Here is an 18766-nt window from a genome sequence, read left to right on the forward strand (position 1 = left end):
TTTTCAGATTAGCTCCCATAGGAGTATCCATAGATTTACGATCTAGCATATCATTTCAAGATATCTATTGCATATTTTCCTTGGCTTAAAATAATTTCATGTGGTTTTTGCCATATCTCAAGCTCGAGGAAAAAATGTTTTAATCCAAGATCCTTCATTTGAGATTCTGAAATAAGCTCATTTTCACACTTAACAATAAGATCATCATCACTATTTAGAAATAAATCATCAACATAAAGCACAAAGATCGGCACTTTGTTATCATTTACCTTCAAATACAGATTTGGATCTTCCATCATTCTTTTGAAAGCTTAGACTTAGAAGATAGTTATCAATTCTCTCACACCAAGCAAGTGGAGCTTGCTTAAGGCCATACAAAGCCTTTTTCAACTTACATTCATGTGAATCTCTGTCGTGAATTACAAACCCTTCAAGTTGCTCAATGTAACTTTCTCTTCAATAACTCAATTTAAAAAAGTTGTTTTTACATCTATTTGATGAAGCTTCCAACCCTTTACAATTACAATAGCCACGATTGTCCTGATGGAAGTATGACATACAACAAGAGCAAAAGTTTCTTCATAATCTATGCCTTCCTTTTGAGAGAAACCTCTAGCTATTATTTGTTACAAAGTAATTGGTAAAAAATACTTGCTCATTTTTAACAGTGATCCATAGATCATTATATACAAAAGAATAAACAATGTTCCCTTAGGAAATGAATGTAAAGAATAGAAAAATTTTATCCTCGCTAAGAGTTAACTAACAACTAACTAAATATTAGAAACATTCTAATATTTACAATAGATTACAAATAGATAACCATTAAATAATAATAGACAATAATAGAAGCTATCTATTATCTTAATACCCTCCCTTAATGGTTAATCTATCCACGACACCAAGTTGTCCTCTAAATTTGACAAACTTATATGGACCAGGACGCTTGGTGGGAATATCTACAATCTGATTCGTTGCAGGAACATACAACAAGTCTATTGTCACATCTTCCACTAGTTGTCATATGTAGTGACACCGATCATCCACATGCTTGGATCATTCATGAAAAACTAGATTTCATGCTAACTTGATAACACCTTCGTTATCAAAAAACAAAGTGGTTGGTTCTGCTAGTGACATTTGTATATTCCCAAGCATCCAATGAAGTCAAACAGCTTCACAACCTACATTAACAATCCTTCTGTATTCAGCTTATGTAGAAGAGAGGGAAAATGTATGTTGCTTCTTACTGGTCCAAGTGATGGCATCGGATCCCAAACTGAACACACATCCACAAGTTGATTTTTTAATGTCAACAAAACTTGCCTAATACGAATTTGTGAACCCAATGAGTTTAGGATTAGAACTTCAAGAGTAAAGAAGTACAAACTCTATAGGGCCCGTCACATAAAGAAGCACATGATTTGTTGTCATCCAATGATAAGCCTTAGGAGCTGTCATAAAGTGTGAGATGTAGCTAACAGCGAAGCTAATATTAAATCTAGTAGCAGAGAGGTAGATGAGGTTGCCTACTAGTTTCATGTATGTAGTATCATCAACTAAAGGAGAATAAAACTTGGTTGATAACTTCAGACCTTTCTCCATGGGTGTAGATGCAGGCTTGTAATCTTGCATACAAGATTTGTCTAACAAAGCCCTAGCATATTTGGACTAAGAAATGAATATACCAGAAAATTATTGCCAAACCTCAACACTTTGGCAATAACGCACGAGGCCAAGATCAGGCATATCAAAAGATTGGCATGAACTTTGTTTGATTCCCTGAATCAAAGATGTTGAGTTGTCAGTGATGATCAAATCATTCACATAAATGACCAGAAGGATGATGTCATTGTCAGTAATCTTGATGTACAAATTTGAGTCTAAAGAACTCGTTTGGAAGCCTTGATCACCAAGGTACTTATCAATTTTCATGTACCATGCCCTAGGGGTCTGCTTCAAATCATAAAGAGCTTTTACTAACCTGAGAACCTAATGTTCTGTACCAACAACCTTAAAACCGGAAGGTTGTGTCATGTAAACCTCTTCATGTAAATCACCATTCAAGAAAGCACGCTTGACATCCATCTGATGGACCTTCCAACCAAACTGTGTTGGCATGACTAGGACTAATTTGATAGTGCTCATCTTTGTTGTAAGAGCAAAGGTATGCTCAAAAAAGCTCTTTGCAACTAAATAAGCTTTGTACTTATCCAAAGTACCATCAAACTTGTATTTTATTTTATAAACCCATTTGCAGCCAATGGGTTTCTTCCCTAGTGAAAGATCAAAAAGGACTTTGGTGTGATTCTTCGACAAGCTTTGATGTTCTAGTTTCATGTCCTATTCACATTCAAGAATTCCTTTAGCCTCAGAGTATGTCTAAGGTTCAAAAACACTATGAATGTCAGCCATAAGAGCAAAATTACCAGACTTTGTAGGTTTGCTCGTTTTCCAAGCAATTCTCCCATCGATGAGCTCATCATCTCGAAGATCATCAAGTGTCTTAGCCCATCACTTAGGCCAGAGAGGAGGACTAACATTAGTATTAGGCAATGCTCTATGATCGGGTTCCTCATTAGAAAAATCTGGATCAAACTCAGGTGAAGCATCTACAAATCTAGGTGATCCTGTAGGAGAAGTCGGATGTGTCTGGACAGGAATCCCTGATAGAATTGGAGTTCCAAGAGTTGTTGGAGCTCTCCCAATAGGTAGACCTAATGGAAGCCGAACTCCAAAATCATGAGCCTTCATAGGCTGATTTGTTGGATCAAGAACAGGAGAAACAAGCATGAATGGTCCTCGTTGTTCATTAAAGACTATATCACGAATGTACAAGAGACAAGATGTCTCAATGTCGATTAGGCGGTAGGCTTTGTGAAGAGTACTGTATCCAGCAAGCATGAGCTTTTCACTCTTGGCATCCAACTTGGTGCATGACACATCAAGGATCCAAACATAGGCAAGAGAGCCAAAAACCTTCAAGTGACTAATTTTGGGCTTGTGACCTAACCAAGCCTCTTCCGCAGTCTTAGCTTTGAACACCACAATGAGTGACGGGTTCAAAAGGTAAACTATAGTGTTAACTACTTCTGCCCAAAACTTCTTCGGAACATGTTTGTATTCAAGCATGGATTTAGCCATCTTGGTGATTGTTTTGTTTCGATGTTCAACTACACTGTTTTGTTGTGGTGTGTGTGGTGTGGTTAACTGGTGCTTGATGCCATGAATATCATAGAAGCTAGAGAATTCAATAGAACAAAAATACCCGCCATAATTTTTCCTAAGAGCAATAATAGATTTCCCAGACTCTTTTTCAACTAGAGGTTTAAACTTCTAAAATACAGTAAACACATGATTTCTTTTAAGAAAATATACCCACATCTTTTTATTGAAATCATCAACAAACAACAGAAAATACCTCGACCCAAGAATAAGAGTAGCCATAGGGCCACAGATATCGGCATGAACAAGTTGAAGTACTTGAGAAGTGCACCATGAATCGCCAATAGGAAAAGGTGTGCGATGTTGCTTCCCAACCTGACATGCATCACAAGCTCCAAGTTGAGTTTGAATCTCTAGAAAATCGAGGATAGGCTCATCTCGAGCAAGCAGAGAGAGATAATGCACATTTAAGTGCCCGTATTGCTAATGCCAAAGTGAACTTACAGAAGATCGTTGAGCAGCCATAGCTAGGTCCTGAGAATCACCAAAATCAATAAGTCTGAAAATACCATGATCCTCAAGGTCGACTGCAACAACAGAATGAGTATCCCTATCAGTGATGGCGGATTGATGTGAACTGAAGGTGATACCCAACTGTTGAGAGTGTCGCAACATCTGAGTGACTGAAATTAGATTGAGTTCCATCCCTAAAACATAGTATACATAGAGGAAAATGAGATTCCTCCCAGCAAACTGACTCTGAATGTTGCCTTTGCCAACAATAGTGTACTCTTCCCCTCCACCAAAAAAAATTGAACATGAAAAGTTTGGTAGTTAGTGAACCGGTCTCTGTGATGGGTGAAATGACGAGAGGCACTTGAATCAATGTACCAAGCAAACAACTTTACATGATTTGTAAGTCTTTTAGCGATGAAGGTGTAAAAGACAAATTTTGTCTGCTCAGTGTGCTTTGCACTATTTGCTTTGGGCTGCAAACCAGATTGCTTAGCTTGGGCAGCTAAGCATTTTTGACATTCAACCTCCATATGACCATACTTGTGGCAATAGTTGCATTGAATGTTCTTTTTATTGGAGCCTTCTGATGTTGTAGAAGAGGAAAATTGTTGAGAAGTCTGTTATGAATGAGACTTGCCTTTATCCTTTTGAAAGGATTTAGCAGCAAAGGCTTGCTCTATGGAGGTGGAGCTGGAACTGCACAACTAAACTATTGTTTCCACCGATCTTGCTTAAGCAGAAGTGAGCAGAGATTTGTGAACTTTAGATCAAAGCCAATAAAAATGATGTTGAGAGTCGATAAAATGCTCGTAGGACTTGGGTAAAGTTTTGAGATTTATTACCCCAATGTCCTCTTCCTCCATCTTGAGTCCGATGGCAAGCAACTAAACACAAATATCCTATGCTCTTGGAGCGATTTCCGCCCATCCATGATAATAGAAAACAAAGAGCTTTTGTTTTAAGTCTCATGAAGTTTCTTGAGATGCTCCCATATCTCAGTAGTTGTCTTGTTGGATGGAATCTGAGGGCGTTGATCATCAGCTACAGATAATTTGAGAAGCATCACTGCCTCCCAATTATTTTGATCCCATGTATCATGATCATTACCAACTACAGTTGAACGTTGTGTAACACCTAGAACAATCGAATCAATATTTTGATATTCAAAGATTATTAGCATCTATCGCTTCCATGTTCCATAGCTGCAACCATTCAATTTATGATTTTCCTTGAGCAAAATATTTGTCGGAGATGCCATGGCACGTTTTTAAGTGAAATTTTTTGAAAAATCTGTGAAGGCATGTACTTTGAAGCAAAAAATCAGAAGACGCAAAAAAAATGAAGAGGTACCCAAAAGAGAGCTTGAAAAACCCAGAAGGAAAATGTTGTTCTGGATCCACTAGCTCAAAAATCAAGGCACAGAGAAAAAATGAACAACCTAGTTGAGCTCTTGAAAAACCAACCAAGAATATATAAAAAAAAATTGTAGCCACTACAGAAATTTCAGGTTTCAAAAAACAAACATACAGGATACAAGAAGCCTTTGAAAAATGGCAGAAATTTGCAAGTTTGACCAGGAAAATCTGTGCATAGATCAACACTAGAGGTTTGTAGAAACCCTAGACGACTCTAAGAATAGCAGAGAAGGGACGAAATGCCTTTAAAAACAGTCATGAATTAGCAGAAAAAATGCATGTCATTTTGGTAATGTCGCAATTTGCAGGAGTTCAGATAGTAGACACAATCCTTCCTTTCCACATTTATTCCTGAAAACGCAAAACCCCTTCTCAAACCAATTTCAAAAATCTGGAAATTTATTTAATATGGCTCTGATACCATATTACAAATTAATTGGTAAAAAATACTTGCTTGTTATTAACAGTGAATAGATCATTATATACAAAAGAATAAACGATGTTTCCTTAAAAAACGATCGTAGAGAATAGAAACATTCTATTCTAGCCAACAGTTAACTAATAACTAACTAACTATTAGAAACATTCTAATATTTACAATAGATTACAAACAGATAACCATTAATAATAGACAATAATAGAAGCTATCTATCATCATACTACAAATTTGGCCTTATATTTCTCTATACTACCATCAGCAGCATGTTTAGTCTTAAATAAACATTTATAAGAACCCACAGATTTATTTTTTGGTCTTGGAACTATATCCCATACATCATTTTTAAGAATAGACTAGTACTCTTCCATCAATGCATCCTTCCATGCTGATGTGAACCTTCTTCAACACTGCAAGGTTCAAATGCAATTATGTAACCCATTAAAAAAACATAACCAACAAACTTTTGAGATGTTCTACTTTCTCTAAAAGTACCACAGGGAGCTACATTAGTTTCAGCTTCTTCCACAATGTTCCTAGCCTATAAAGGCCTTTTCTAATGGTTGTAGAAGAAATGGGACCTAATAAAGTGACCATAGAATCCATTGGATTAACTGGATCAACAAGATCATTTGAAACTACATTCTCCCTCTGAATCTCTGAAGATGAATCCAGATCAGACATGACTAAATCTTGAGGATGCACACAGTTTTCTTATTATTTTCAATATAAGATTTTCTTTGAAAGTCTTGCAAGTTACGTCTTCATCAAATGTAACGTCCTTACTGATTTCAATTTGTTTCTCCCATGGAAAATATATCCTATATGTTTTTGAAGAATCAATATAACCAACAAAGATACCTTACTTTCTTGAAGGTTCCAATTTAGGATTTTTTTTCTTTTGGAATGCAAAAGTAAGATGAACAACCAAAAATCCTCAAGTAACTAATATCTAGCTTTATAACTGGAAATACCTCTTTCGTTGTCATGTTGACAAGAACTTGGTGAGGACTGCAACTCTAAACATGAATTGTTGTCCTGCAAGCTTCAGCCCATAGATATGATTGAAAACTTTGACCATAAATCATCGCCTTAGCAGCCTCAGCAATCGTCATGTTCTTTCTGTCTGCCATGCCATTTTGTTGAGGATTATAGGGATCACAAAACTCCCTCTTGATCCCAGCTTCAACACAAAGATTATGAAAAATACCAAATACATATTCTCTACTATTATCTAACCATAAGATCTTGATCCTTTTGTTCGACAAATTTTCAACTAACGCTTTGAATTCTTTGAAACGAGACAACACCTCATCAGATTCTTTGAATTTAAGGAAAAATATCCAACACTTACGAGAAAAATCATCTATGGAAGTAATATAATACCAAAAACCACTAAGGGATGCCACCAACATGGGACCACATAAAACTGAATTAATTATGTATATCTTTAGCTCTAGACTCACTACTATGAAAAAGTGCTCTAGAGGCATTAGCAGAGGCACATCCATCACCGACGGAGATAGTCGTTCCGGAGGTAACGATGGAGCCTGCTCGAGAGGGTTTGCCAGAGGCTAGGGCTGAGGTACTTGTACGTGATGAGGAGATAGGTACTCAGGAAGAAGTGATAGAGATACTGGCAGGCAAGGGTTGGAGGGTGCCAGGTTTTCAATTGGACGTAGTAGGTTCAGATGAAGTGGTTACAGTGGATACAGCATTGTTAGCATCACCTGAGGAGCCAAAAAGAGAGCAGAACTCAAAGGTTGAGCACGTACCTGAGTACGAGGTTTCACCGTACACTAGCACCTCGAGCAACATACCTTCACAGCTACGCAAGAAGTAGCTCCGGAGGAAGATCCTCTATAAACATAGGTGGAGGAGTGTCACCCGACACTCAATGATGGACCCCCACATAACACTGTTGAACGGATGGCGGAAGCAATAGAGAGGGCTATGGGTGCTCAACAGTAGCCTCCAGTAGCGCCAGGGACAATGACGAGAGAGGCATTCTTCGCTGATATAGTGACTTTAGCGACTCGAGCTCGCCAAGTAGTGGCCTCTACAGAGATACAAGCCTTCAATTTAGTAGTAAAGGAGCTAGAAAGTGTGATATCCTTCATGAGATTAGGATGTCCAACAGCCTTTACAATTTGTTTTGAGGAGCGAGGGTGGTCGAGTGTGGAGACTGCAGAGATGTGCCAAGATTGGGCCACTATGAGAAATCTAGGTATGGAGAGCCGAGCAGAGACTTTGACTCAAGAGATAGTCGAGATACACACGGATGCATATTACACCCTTTGGAGGAGCCAGGCAAACCAAGTAGCAATGAAGAGGGCTCGGTACAAGTCAGCTACAAAGCTAGCCGTAGAGAGGGCAGCCTGGGAATCCGAGAGGGCAACATCGTTAGCCCGACAAAGTCAGCTACAGAAGGTGGCAGCGGAGAAGGAACAGTTAGCAACAGAGAAGGAGCGGGTGGCAAAGGAGAAAGAGAGAGAGCTTGGAGAGATTGCTGAAATGATGCAATCAACTTTGGAGCTTCAGATGGAGGCTCAAGTAGAATTGAAAGTATGGAAGGAGCAAGCGTATAAGCTACGAGTAGAGCTGAACGAGCTTAGAGCACGGACGGCTACTACACCAAGGATGCATCCCTCTTCTTAGTGTCTAAATATTGATGTAATTATTTGTTTTGGTTGTAATTTGAGTTTTGTTGTAAGGGTTGTCTTTATTTTGTCATTCGGAGACGACTTTACTTTTTGGGGGGGATGATATTGTTGGTAAATTCCATATTGTAGCTAACGGGTAGAATTGTATCCGAAAGGGCACGTAACAATTGAGTCACCCCTTCGAGAAAGTATATGTACACCATCCGGAAGGGACTATTGAACATAATCATAATGATATTGTAAGCATTGGGGTGCATATTGCATATATGAATAAAGTATCTGTTCTGTGTGATATCTTATTGTACTACGTGCAATAAGTATCCTTTTACCCTATACGGTAAACATTGTTCCCTAGAGCATATCCCTTGCATACTCCATGATTCTATTTAGCTTTGGAAGACCAATTACAACCTTCTACATAGAGGCTTAAGTTCTGAAATTTAAGTGCCCAAACCTCTTTTGCCATAATTCATTTGAGTTTAAAGTAACATGAGAAAATACGTGAATAGAACTAGCTGGAAGCTTGTAGAAGTTGTCATGGCGTGTCCCAATTTCACAAGTTATTTTAAATTCAGAATTATATTTGCATGCCAAGACTTTACCATCAGCACAAGCAACATTATATCCTTTGTCTTCCAAGGCTGATATAGAAATTAGAATTTTTTTAATGCCAAGTACAAATAATACATCACTGAGATGAAGAAGAATATCAGAATCCTATTTGAAGGAAGTGGAACCAGCACCTTTAACTGAGTAACTTGCATCATCACAAATAATGAATTGTAAATGTCAGTCATTTTCCTTCAAATTAAATAGATGTTCTTTGAACCTAGTGGATGTCACAAGAAACACCGCTGCCAATCAGCCATGTATCACTATTTGTGGGAATATTGTTGGAAATGCAAAGATGAATAAGAAACCTTCATAGTTGTTGATGTTTGGTAGCTTTAGTTGGATAAACCCACGAGACTAAACTAAGATATATATATATATATATATATATATATATATATATATATATGAGTAATCGGTTGTTATATTAATTAAAAAATAATGAATAGACATGTCCCATGAAGGAACATGTCTCATCCATAATATAAGAGAGAGATTGCTACCCTTTGAAAATATATACTGAAGAGGCAATGTTAATACATTTGCAGTAACCTTGATAAATCAACATGGTATTAGAGTCATGTTGCAAATGTAAGAGCATACAAAAGACAGAAATATCGAAAATTTGTTAGCAGTAAACACAGATATTATACACAAACAGGGAAAGACAACTGGCGCATATCTAAAGAACAAGATTAGTACTGCAGTCGATTGGGACTATCAGCAGAGAATAGGAAAATATGAAGGGGGATGAAGGCTCAGCATTGGTTATTTAAAGCATATATGATTGGACTGCAGTGATTATGCTTGGAGAGAATGGAAGGACATGTTTTCATTGCGGAGATCTATGGCAAGCTAGATAAACTAAGAGGGTTGCCTCGTGTGAGTAGGAGCTCTGGATTTATGGGCTCTGTGCATGCCGCTTGTTGGAAGCACTAATATGTGTGTGCCGCAAAGAGTGACTGGGAGATAGCCCCACAAAGAACCTCGCTTGTAGCGCTCTGATTATAGAAATCAAAATTGTTAAAGATCGCGTAAGACGCATTTTATGTGCTAAGGTTGACTTGCTTTGACTATGATTCAGATCCACGTGCACTATGCGAAAAGGATTTAGTTAAGTTTGAACAAAATGAGCGGTTGTGCATTGTTTTCATCTCATTGCATAGTAAATGATGGCTTCATTTTTGTTTTTGGTGGGATGACTACAGATTGGATTAAGTTTCCTAAGATGGTAAATATACCAATCCACCTGATTCCATAAAGGTAAGTTGGTAATATACTATGTTCTTTTGATATTTATATATCCTAATTCCCTTGCACTATCAATGCATTAATATATGACAGGCATTTAAAATATGAAAAACATAATTATATTTGATATTAAAATAAGAAAATAATATGTTGAAAATATAAATTAAAGTATATGGAATATATGCATACATGTTCAAAGTATATCTTTGAATTAGATATTTATCTATATTACATTGAAATGATCTTTATATTATTATGCAAAAATGTTTATTATTCTTGAGTTTTATATTAGTCTCTCTCTTATTATTTCAATACGTACTATAAGAGCTATTTGCCTTGATCTTTTCCTCCAAGTATGTTATTGCAAGAAAAGAGAGATTGATATCAGTGAACTTGAGGGAGTCTGACATCTAACACTTCATCAAAGGTAACCTTAAACGAGGAGCTCAAAATTTTATATCAAATTCATAGGAAGTTTTGACACTTTATTAGAAGTAACCTTGACAAAGGGGTCAAACGATTAGTGTTTCTTCGTGAAAAAGTTCCTAGTGTGATCCCTCATAATACGTTCTTCTCTATGACAGATAAGTTTGAGGTGAAAACCTTATTCTCTGATATGGTTCATGGTGGATGTCATGACACCACTACATGGCAATATTTGTGGTGACTTCATGTAGACTTTTGATTTCATGTGTGTTTGGGCCTGCCCCTATGTACATTATGAGGAAGTAACGGCTTCCAAATGATTATCACTTGTATTTGCAGAAGTTATTAGAAGGTGACAATCTTACAATAACTTAAATCATGAAAATATACATTTTTATGTAAATGTTGAAACAGATTGTGATGGATTATATCTTGTAAATCAACAACTAAGTGGAAGATGTCATTCACTTAATGGTCTATGAGTTGCTTGTATAAATATATTTTGAGTACTTGGTGAAAATCATGTGTTGATTTTATGAAAAGCCAATACTCAAGAGTATTTGGTGAATATCATGTGTTGATATTCTGAAAGGCCAATACTCATGATATCAAATGTGATATCAAAATGGTGGAGATCTTACGATCAATGATATGCTTAAAATTTGTCATTCCTAATATTACCAACGGTGTAATATCTATCATGTGTTTATCCTCCCTAGCTAAGAGGGAGTGTTGATGTTTGGTAGCTTCAATTGGATAAACCCATGAGACTAAACTGGAGATATATATATATATATAAGTAATCAATTGTTATATTAATTAAATAATAATGAATAGACATGTCCCATGGTCTCATCCACAATATAAGAGAGAGATTGATGCCCTTGGAAAATATATACCAAAGAGGCAATGTTAATACATTTACAGCAATCCTGATAAATCAACAAGAGTTATTGCTAGACTCTCTTTGAGGAGAAGGATTCTCAACCTTTACAGCAACAGCAGCAGTGTGAGGCATTGATCTTGTGGAGCAATCTTTTGCAAAATGGCCAAGTTTATCACACCTGAAACATTGAATACAAGAAAGATCTCTCTTCTTTTTCCTGAAGTCAGAGCCTAACTCAAAATTCTTGCTAACCTCTTAAAGTTTCCTTTCTTCCCTTTTTCTTTGAAAGTGTATGTTGCAAGAATGTGATCATATTCATGATATTTTCTTTGACCATCTCCTCTTGCTTCTAACCTGCACTCTTCTTGAATGCAATCTATCTTCAACTTTCAAACCATTGACCATTTTCACACAAAAATTAGATTTTTAAAGAATCAAATAACACAAATACTGAATACTTACCGTTCTGGATCGAAAACTTTAACATGGATTTGCTACCATGTTAAATTTGAACCAGAAATAAGATGCACATATAACACGATTCAAGACCAAAACAATCACGCTACAAGGCAATTATCCTGGGAAAAACCCTCCTCGGTGAAGAAAACAACCCAGCCCACCAAAAAAGCAATCTCTTTATTTAATACCTCGGAAGCAATTACAAATCAAAGTTTGACATAGAATCAAACATGATCATTCAAAACCTTTGATACAACATACTCATAATCAGTGAAAAGTGTGTGTGTGTATATATATATCAGAACACAAATATTAATCTCTACTGAATGAAGCACACTCAATACAATAGAACTAATATAGAACCTGCATATACAATCAATACCACATCAAGTAACTTATGTTTTCACAATATAAAATTCTTCAAGTCACCAACAACAAATTCGAGAATCTTTTCCTTAGCTTCACCATAAAACCCGCACGATATATTTCTATATATGTATATTGAACATCACCACACACAAATACGTGAGAAAGCATATCTATCACCACCTCAACTCCACTAAGTATATCATTTGATGGAAATTAAGATTTTTTTTTAATGCTTTTCTTGTTTTTAAGCTCTGTTAGAATTAAGACTCGTCTCCCTTGAATATTTCTACAGCAATGAAAATAGTCTTGACCATTGGTCGTTACACAAGAACTGAATCGGCAGAGGACACGAAGGTTGATGAAACATGATAAATGATGGAGAGCTTCCATAGCTGCTGAGGTGGATGGCATGAGTGCCAAAACATCACTACACCTGCCACATCGACATACATAACATAATAAACATATACCATTATACAGACTGGAATGAGCTCAAACCAAAATGAGCACAACTAGACAGGATTTTGAAAAAACCACAAAGCCACAAACATAAATATATGAAGCCATCTTTAATTTTAGTAGCACGAACAAAAACAAAGAAGACTGTAGAGAAAGATAGATGTCACAGACGGATAAGACAATCAAGAGAATGTTCAGCAGAATGCTCTTTCAGATGCACACAACAATTTAGGAGTTAGACTGATTTAAGATCAATAGCAATAATTATAGGTAATTTGATCTCTATCGCAGCTACTATTTTCATCATTATCATGCTAATATTTATCATATGCACTTATAGTAGATGGACTTTTCTACCTTAGGCAGGTGATCCACCATTTGTGGTCTTATCACCCTCCATCTTTGTTGCATTGTCACACTTTGTTGTCGGGTATAATCATGTGTGCTGTCTTATATGTTGTTAATGTTAATCATGTCATTGGTCATTAACGTGGTTGAGGGGTAGGTAGTTATGGTTGTGGTAGTTCATGTCACACTCCCTCGGAGGTTATATGCACACTCCCTTGGATGGAAGTGGGCATCAGTATTATCATCATTATCATTGTCAGTGATATCATTGTTGTTGTGCTTACCACTTGATGTAAGTCTTGACTGATATTAACGGAGTACATGGCAATTCTCTGATGTTGCCTTGCTTTTACTTGTATTTGTCATAACGCTTATTCAAGAAGTGTGCATTAAACCAACTTACCATAGGCGGTAAGCACACTTAGGAGGATGATTCACCTCAAGTGGACACGTCATTCCACCTTGGGTGGGTAATAAGTTATCTCTTGATTAACATGTAATGAGACAACAATATTTGTCATTGTCTCATTCATTCCTTCGTACTTGATTAACATGTAATGAGACAACAACACTTGTCACTGTCTTATTCACTCCTTCGTACTCACCTTGGCCATAGAAGCAAGGGTCTCCTTTTTAATGATCATCCAATATTCAATTCAAGTTGATTCCAATCCATCTATTCTATTGCATTCTTGGTGAGAATACTATTTATTCTTATAATATTATTTCTCTTGTTGTTGTGCTTTCCATCACCTCTAGATCTTGGGTGGCTAACATCATAGCCAAATCTTACATGGTATCAAAGCTTTCTTATAGATATGTCTTTAGGATGTAACATGTCATGTTAAATTGGTAGGATATAAGAAATCATTCAACCCTATGTAAACAATCATCGTTGAAGCATCAATAAGGAAATGGGATTATGGATTGAGATGATCAAAGAATTATTATTTATTTCTAATTAAAGAACCGGAGATTATAAAATATATTGATATTCATTATCAGGAAAAAATCACTTTATGCAGAGTAAAACATCACAAGGTAAGGGAATTCCGAGATGGATGGGGACATTTATTTCTCATGCCTTGAGGGAAAGTCCCAAGATGGATATGAACATGCATTCCCAATGCCTGGAGGAAGCACACTTGTAGATTTGTCTCCAAGCACCCTAAGGACAAGTAAATCCTCATCCTTCTTAGGGTTGTTAAGGAGAGAAGGAATTAGGATTTAAGTATGTATTATGAATCAGTAACTGTTTCTTAATTTTATCTAATTTAAATGCATAGTAATGTATGTTAATATTTGTGAATTGGTAGCCTCCTAGGAAGGAACATTACAAATTGCCATTCCTAGTGCAATACAAACTCTGGTAGGAAAATTTAAGGTAAATCAAGTGAAGTGACACCTATCAGATAAACATTTATGAAATTGAAGGACGGGTGATTCCAAATCGATGCTAAAAAATATGACAAATCTTCACAAGCCTATCCAAGTGGGACTAGAGCGCACTTTCTGATAATATCCTTGGATCTACAAATCTCACAAGTACAAGCAATGCATTATGAAGAAAAAAATCCCCATATGATGAATGCCTACTCTGTATTATTCACTAAAATACAGCTGTATGATTTAACTTTTTGTCCTCAGATAGATCAATATAAGAATTTCCAATTTCAGAAAAAGGTGAGAAAACCAAATTAATAAACAAAATAGAAAGAGCAATGTAATTCTTTTAAAAGAAAGAAATGTCAAATGAGATTAGAATGCAACCTGGTGACTAACTATGTTTGCTGCAAGGCGTTGGATATCCCTCTCCTCTTGATCAGCGAACAGTTTTGCCTTCACTGCTGCAGCAGATAGACCTGCCATGGCAGCCAGTTTGACCTTTTCAGGTGATAAAGCTGATGGGCCACTGGAAGCATCAACCTTGGCCTGTGATTCATCCAGTTCCTTGTCTGCATAGTCAATTTACAATTTTGAAGGTATCTTTCAGACAACTAATCTAAGGTAGAAAGAATTCATTCTAATACAACGAGATCCTACTACACAAAATATAAAAGGTGCAAACCTTTATGAGGCAATGTACTTAATGCTGATTCCTGTTTTCTATCTTCCCTCAGTGTGTTCTCTAAAGTCGACCTTCATTTTACAGAAAGAAGGTAAGCTTTCATTTTCTTTAGATATTAAGAAGTTTACATCAAGCAGACTCTGAAATTAGATAGCAAAAGAAGATTGCATCATGGCTAACATGTACCGATTAACAATCCTATTAGAATTTACAATGTTAGAGATGAAACAGAAGCAAAACTGCACTTGTTAAAACTTCAGATCATTGTGAGCAGATTTTACACTAAGAAATTTAAACCCTAAATGCTTAAAAACTTAAACTTGATAACTCCCATCAAAACAACTGGTCTGAATACAAAAATCTACAAACACAACAAACTGCAAACTGTAAAGTGAACAGAAAATACAAAGTTTGAATTCTCAAACTGCAGCGGTCTTTGCATTAAATCTGAAAACCAATACCATTAATCACTCAGTCCTTCCTTTCTTTTCTAGATGAAAGAAGCTAGGAAAAAAGAAAAAGGAGAATCTAAACTCGACTTCTAAATCTAAAATAGAAGGCTAGAAATAATTATATATGGCAAACCTAAAAATAGATCTACATGTTTTCTGGATGCATTCAGATATCTTCTACCTAAGAAATTACAGTTAACACATTGCTAATGTAGGAACTTCTCATGCAAGGCGAACATCTCATGCAAGGCACCTAGTCTAAAAGCAGAACAAATCGGTGCCTTTATAATGTTGAACATGCTACATACATGTGCCTCTATCACAAGGATGCCTGCTAAAGGCTGTTGAACCTTCACAAAGAGATTTCTCGGCCAGACAGAAACTGAGGTGAGTATTGGCATCACTGTTGTGACATGCTGATGCTGCTCTTGACCATGTCTTCAAGCCACCAGCATACACACTAAGTCTGATATTGGGTATGTACTATGCTTCTCTAATGAGGGGAAACTAGGGTATAATGCTCCTGAAAGAACACCTTCAAAGCAACATGGATACACCACATGAAGATACCATCATAAGATCCTGAACTCCCTTTGTTACCTCTGGAGCTCTAGTCCCTTCTGTACTAAAGAATCTCCTCAGAATCTTCAAGGTATAGACTATTTATACAACAAAGAATTCATCAGCAACTTCCCAACCTCTCTGTCCTCTGCATCAACATAGTGAATCGAATTCTCATTGCACCACACTGTGAGTTGTTCTTGGCTCCCTGCAATAATAGACTTATCCGTATACATAGCCAAGATAAGCATATCAAATTTATCATCTAAAAGAAATAATATGTTCATTATACATGGAAATGTCAAACTACAATAAAGTTCATTGATCCTGAAATATGAAACTCTCGGTGCATGCATCAGCTCATACAAGGCTTTTAATCTCAAATCAAGAGTATCTCACCCGTGCACCTCAACATCTATAGCAATTGAGGTAATAAACTTAACAATAGAAACTAACTCTTTTCAAGTTAATCCTCTAGCAACTAGAGAAAAAGTTTTACCAAGGACGACTCCCTTTCTCTAATCACTTGCCAATAATTTTTCCTTAGTAACTTTATATACTCCAATTAGCTACATGCATAGAATCAATGAGTAGGTTTAGAAAATATCTAAATAAAACTGGAAAGGCATACTTCCATCCTGGCAGCCAGTTGTACCTATTCAACATAGTCAGCAAACAGCCTGTAAAGGTCAACATCTCAAAATCTTATGGCCAAGCCTCGCCAAATTTGTGACTGCATTTTCTAATGATCGCTTTCTGACCATCAAACCCAGCAGTATATTTGATGAAACAAACTAAAAGAGAACTTACCCAAAGAGCATCCAAACGCATCAGCATCCACTTCCAGGCATGCCTACTTCGCACCAGTAAGCTAGGCTTTTTCATTTTATAGGTTTTAAAAATTAGTTATTAGATAATAAATAATAAATATTTTAATAAACTTTAACAATAAATAAATAAAAACTCTATACTGTTTCTTAGGGTTTTAATAACTCTGGGCAATTAGGATGACTTCAAATATAAAAATAAATTGTTATTCTCTTCTTCTATTGTAATTTTTGGGTTTCTGATATTATCCCAAGATATTGAAGATGCCTGTCAAGAAAGACAAGCTTCTATGCTTGAAACACTTCACATGACTCAACTATCTTCCTTTGGTCAAAAAAAATTTCATTCTTCATTGATCTCATATCTCTTCCTAAGTCCTTTCTTATCCTCTTCTTCCTCTTAGCAATGAAGACTAGATTCTCACTCCCTCCCCTATTGGCTGAAACAGCTTCCAGTTTGGTCTCCTCTAGGCAGTCACAGACTCAGAGACTGAGACTAGACATATCTGCATCTCCTCAAACATGATAAAACCAAGAAAAAAAGTTGGGACTAACCCGCATCAGCAACCTATCTTAGGTGCAGATTGACACTCCAATCTCTAGCATGCAAAGAGGATCCCCCCCCACAAGTTTGTAGTTCTTTTGTTGCCAAAAGGAATTGGTCTACATACAACTCCATCCACTCTATCAAGAGGATAAAATTATGTCTAGGTGAGCAGCAAAGCTTATGGACATACAAAATATCTTACGTCTTGGAAACAACAAGACACTTGCATACAATAAGAGTCTAGTCCTACAGTGGAATGTAGATCTGAAAGAGCTAATACAAACTGATAAGGATCAGGTTGCACAAGTAAGGTCAGTCAGTGTCCATTGGGAGCAGCTTAAGCTGGATGGGTCTACCAGTTCAAACTTTAAACTAACTCATTTGAGGACTTGCCCCATTGTACTTGACAGTAAAAACTTGATGTGATATGATTTTGATATTCAAAATTTTCAATGCATTGTTGGTTCAATTGATTCATTAAGTTTAAGATTTTTTACATAAAAGATAATTGCAATTTGTTATAATAATAAAATTCTAACTTGCAATTTCTTATTAAAAAAATTCTGACTGATTTTCCAAACACTATAAAATATCTGCTTCGGCATTCCCTGTTACCCTGAACATTGGACCATAGCAACCTGTCCCTCAAACTCATTCCCTCGTTACCTTGTCTCTTTGTTAGCTTACTCACAAGAGCAATGAATAATTCATAATAGTTATCCCTGTTGCAAGGGGCATTGGATCATTCATGAGCATGAAATATGAGTTGGCAAATAAAAGGTAAGGCAGGCTAAAGAAAACAATATTTTTAGGTATTTTATTTCATACAAAAATTTAGACTCATAAATCATAACAAAGAGTGGGCCTTTGAACTTTGATAGAATTTGGGTTTGAAGTGGATAACTAATGTGCCTATAATTAGATGATCAATAATCGAATAGTTCATTTACCGTGCATGCTGGACTTCAATGTCCTTTTTAGGGTTGCTTGTATTATTTGGCAGCTTAAAAACCTTTATTTTTGGGCAGACAGAACTAGGAGAGAAATCTCGAAGTCGCATGAATAATCCTTAGTTGAAACACCATAATCCAAAGGGTAATTGTACAACTTACGGTCAGCAGATCCTATGGAAAAACTTGCCGATGTTTCAGACCAGAATTGAAGATAAAAATCAAATTTAAAAAAAAAAAACTAAGATGCAACAGTTATCCTACAAGAACCTTCCAACTTGAGGGAGAAAATCCCAGCCACAAATATTTTGTTTTATTGATAAATAAGAGAAATCTGAAATACAATATGCCGAAAC

The 18766-nt window shown here is 36.3% G+C and overlaps 1 protein-coding gene across 2 annotated transcripts in view; it reads right to left on the bottom strand.

Moving 5' to 3' along the window:
• The window catches only part of SWI3C (SWITCH/sucrose nonfermenting 3C), an 89007-nt gene that overhangs the window by 40224 nt on the left and 30017 nt on the right, over positions 1-18766 (bottom strand). For both annotated transcript variants that reach the window (XM_089824989.1, XM_089824988.1), the window contains exons 7-8: positions 15074-15144; positions 14776-14960 (exon numbers count right to left, since the gene is read on the bottom strand). In XM_089824989.1, the coding sequence (XP_089681115.1) occupies positions 14776-14960; positions 15074-15144 (256 nt within the window). The remainder of the gene's footprint in view (positions 1-14775; positions 14961-15073; positions 15145-18766) is intronic.

Source organism: Cupressus sempervirens, chromosome 4, assembly GCF_028749045.1.
Source record: "Cupressus sempervirens isolate cs-2001-9-10 chromosome 4, ASM2874904v1, whole genome shotgun sequence".
Classification (NCBI taxonomy): domain Eukaryota; kingdom Viridiplantae; phylum Streptophyta; class Pinopsida; order Cupressales; family Cupressaceae; genus Cupressus; species Cupressus sempervirens.